The following is a 383-nucleotide window of genomic DNA, read 5'->3' as shown; positions in this document are numbered from 1 at the left end:
GCCGCCGGGGGCTCCCGGACCTCAGGGCCCGCCAGGTATCGGATATGAGGGGCGGCAGGGCCCTCCTGGCCCTCCCGGCCCCCCTGGTCCACCCTCCTTCCCAGGTCCCCACAGGCAAGGTGAGTACCTGCCCTGTTGCATCCCTCCCTGCCACCCCTGCATCCCTCCCTGTGCTTCAGCCCTCTCCATCTCACCCTTCTTCCTCCTCCAGCTATCAGCATCCCTGGACCCCCTGGACCACCGGGACCCCCCGGACCACCAGGCACCAGCGGGATGTCCTTGGGGGTGAGTCAGGGCTCTTGACAGGGGGTTGCCCACGGGCTGGCCAGCCGAGTCCTGAGCCGCTCGCTGGGCCGTGCCTGCAGCCACGGCCCCCCGCAAAC

The 383-nt window shown here is 70.5% G+C and overlaps 1 protein-coding gene across 1 annotated transcript in view; it reads left to right on the top strand.

Annotated features, from left to right (window-relative positions):
* LOC104168064 (collagen alpha-1(XVIII) chain-like) overlaps positions 1-285 on the top strand; it is a gene marked incomplete at its 3' end in the record, with an annotated part of 5,840 nt that extends 5,555 nt beyond the window's left edge. The window contains exons 23-24 of the mRNA XM_009708516.1: positions 26-119; positions 212-285. Of these exons, the coding sequence (XP_009706818.1) occupies positions 26-119; positions 212-285 (168 nt within the window). The remainder of the gene's footprint in view (positions 1-25; positions 120-211) is intronic.
* Between the last annotated feature and the right edge of the window lie 98 nt (positions 286-383).

Source organism: Cariama cristata, unplaced genomic scaffold, assembly GCF_000690535.1.
Source record: "Cariama cristata isolate BGI_N322 unplaced genomic scaffold, ASM69053v1 scaffold29849, whole genome shotgun sequence".
NCBI lineage: Eukaryota > Metazoa > Chordata > Aves > Cariamiformes > Cariamidae > Cariama > Cariama cristata.
The sequence above is the reverse complement of the archived record's forward strand: the minus strand, read 5'-3'. Positions and strand labels throughout refer to the sequence as shown.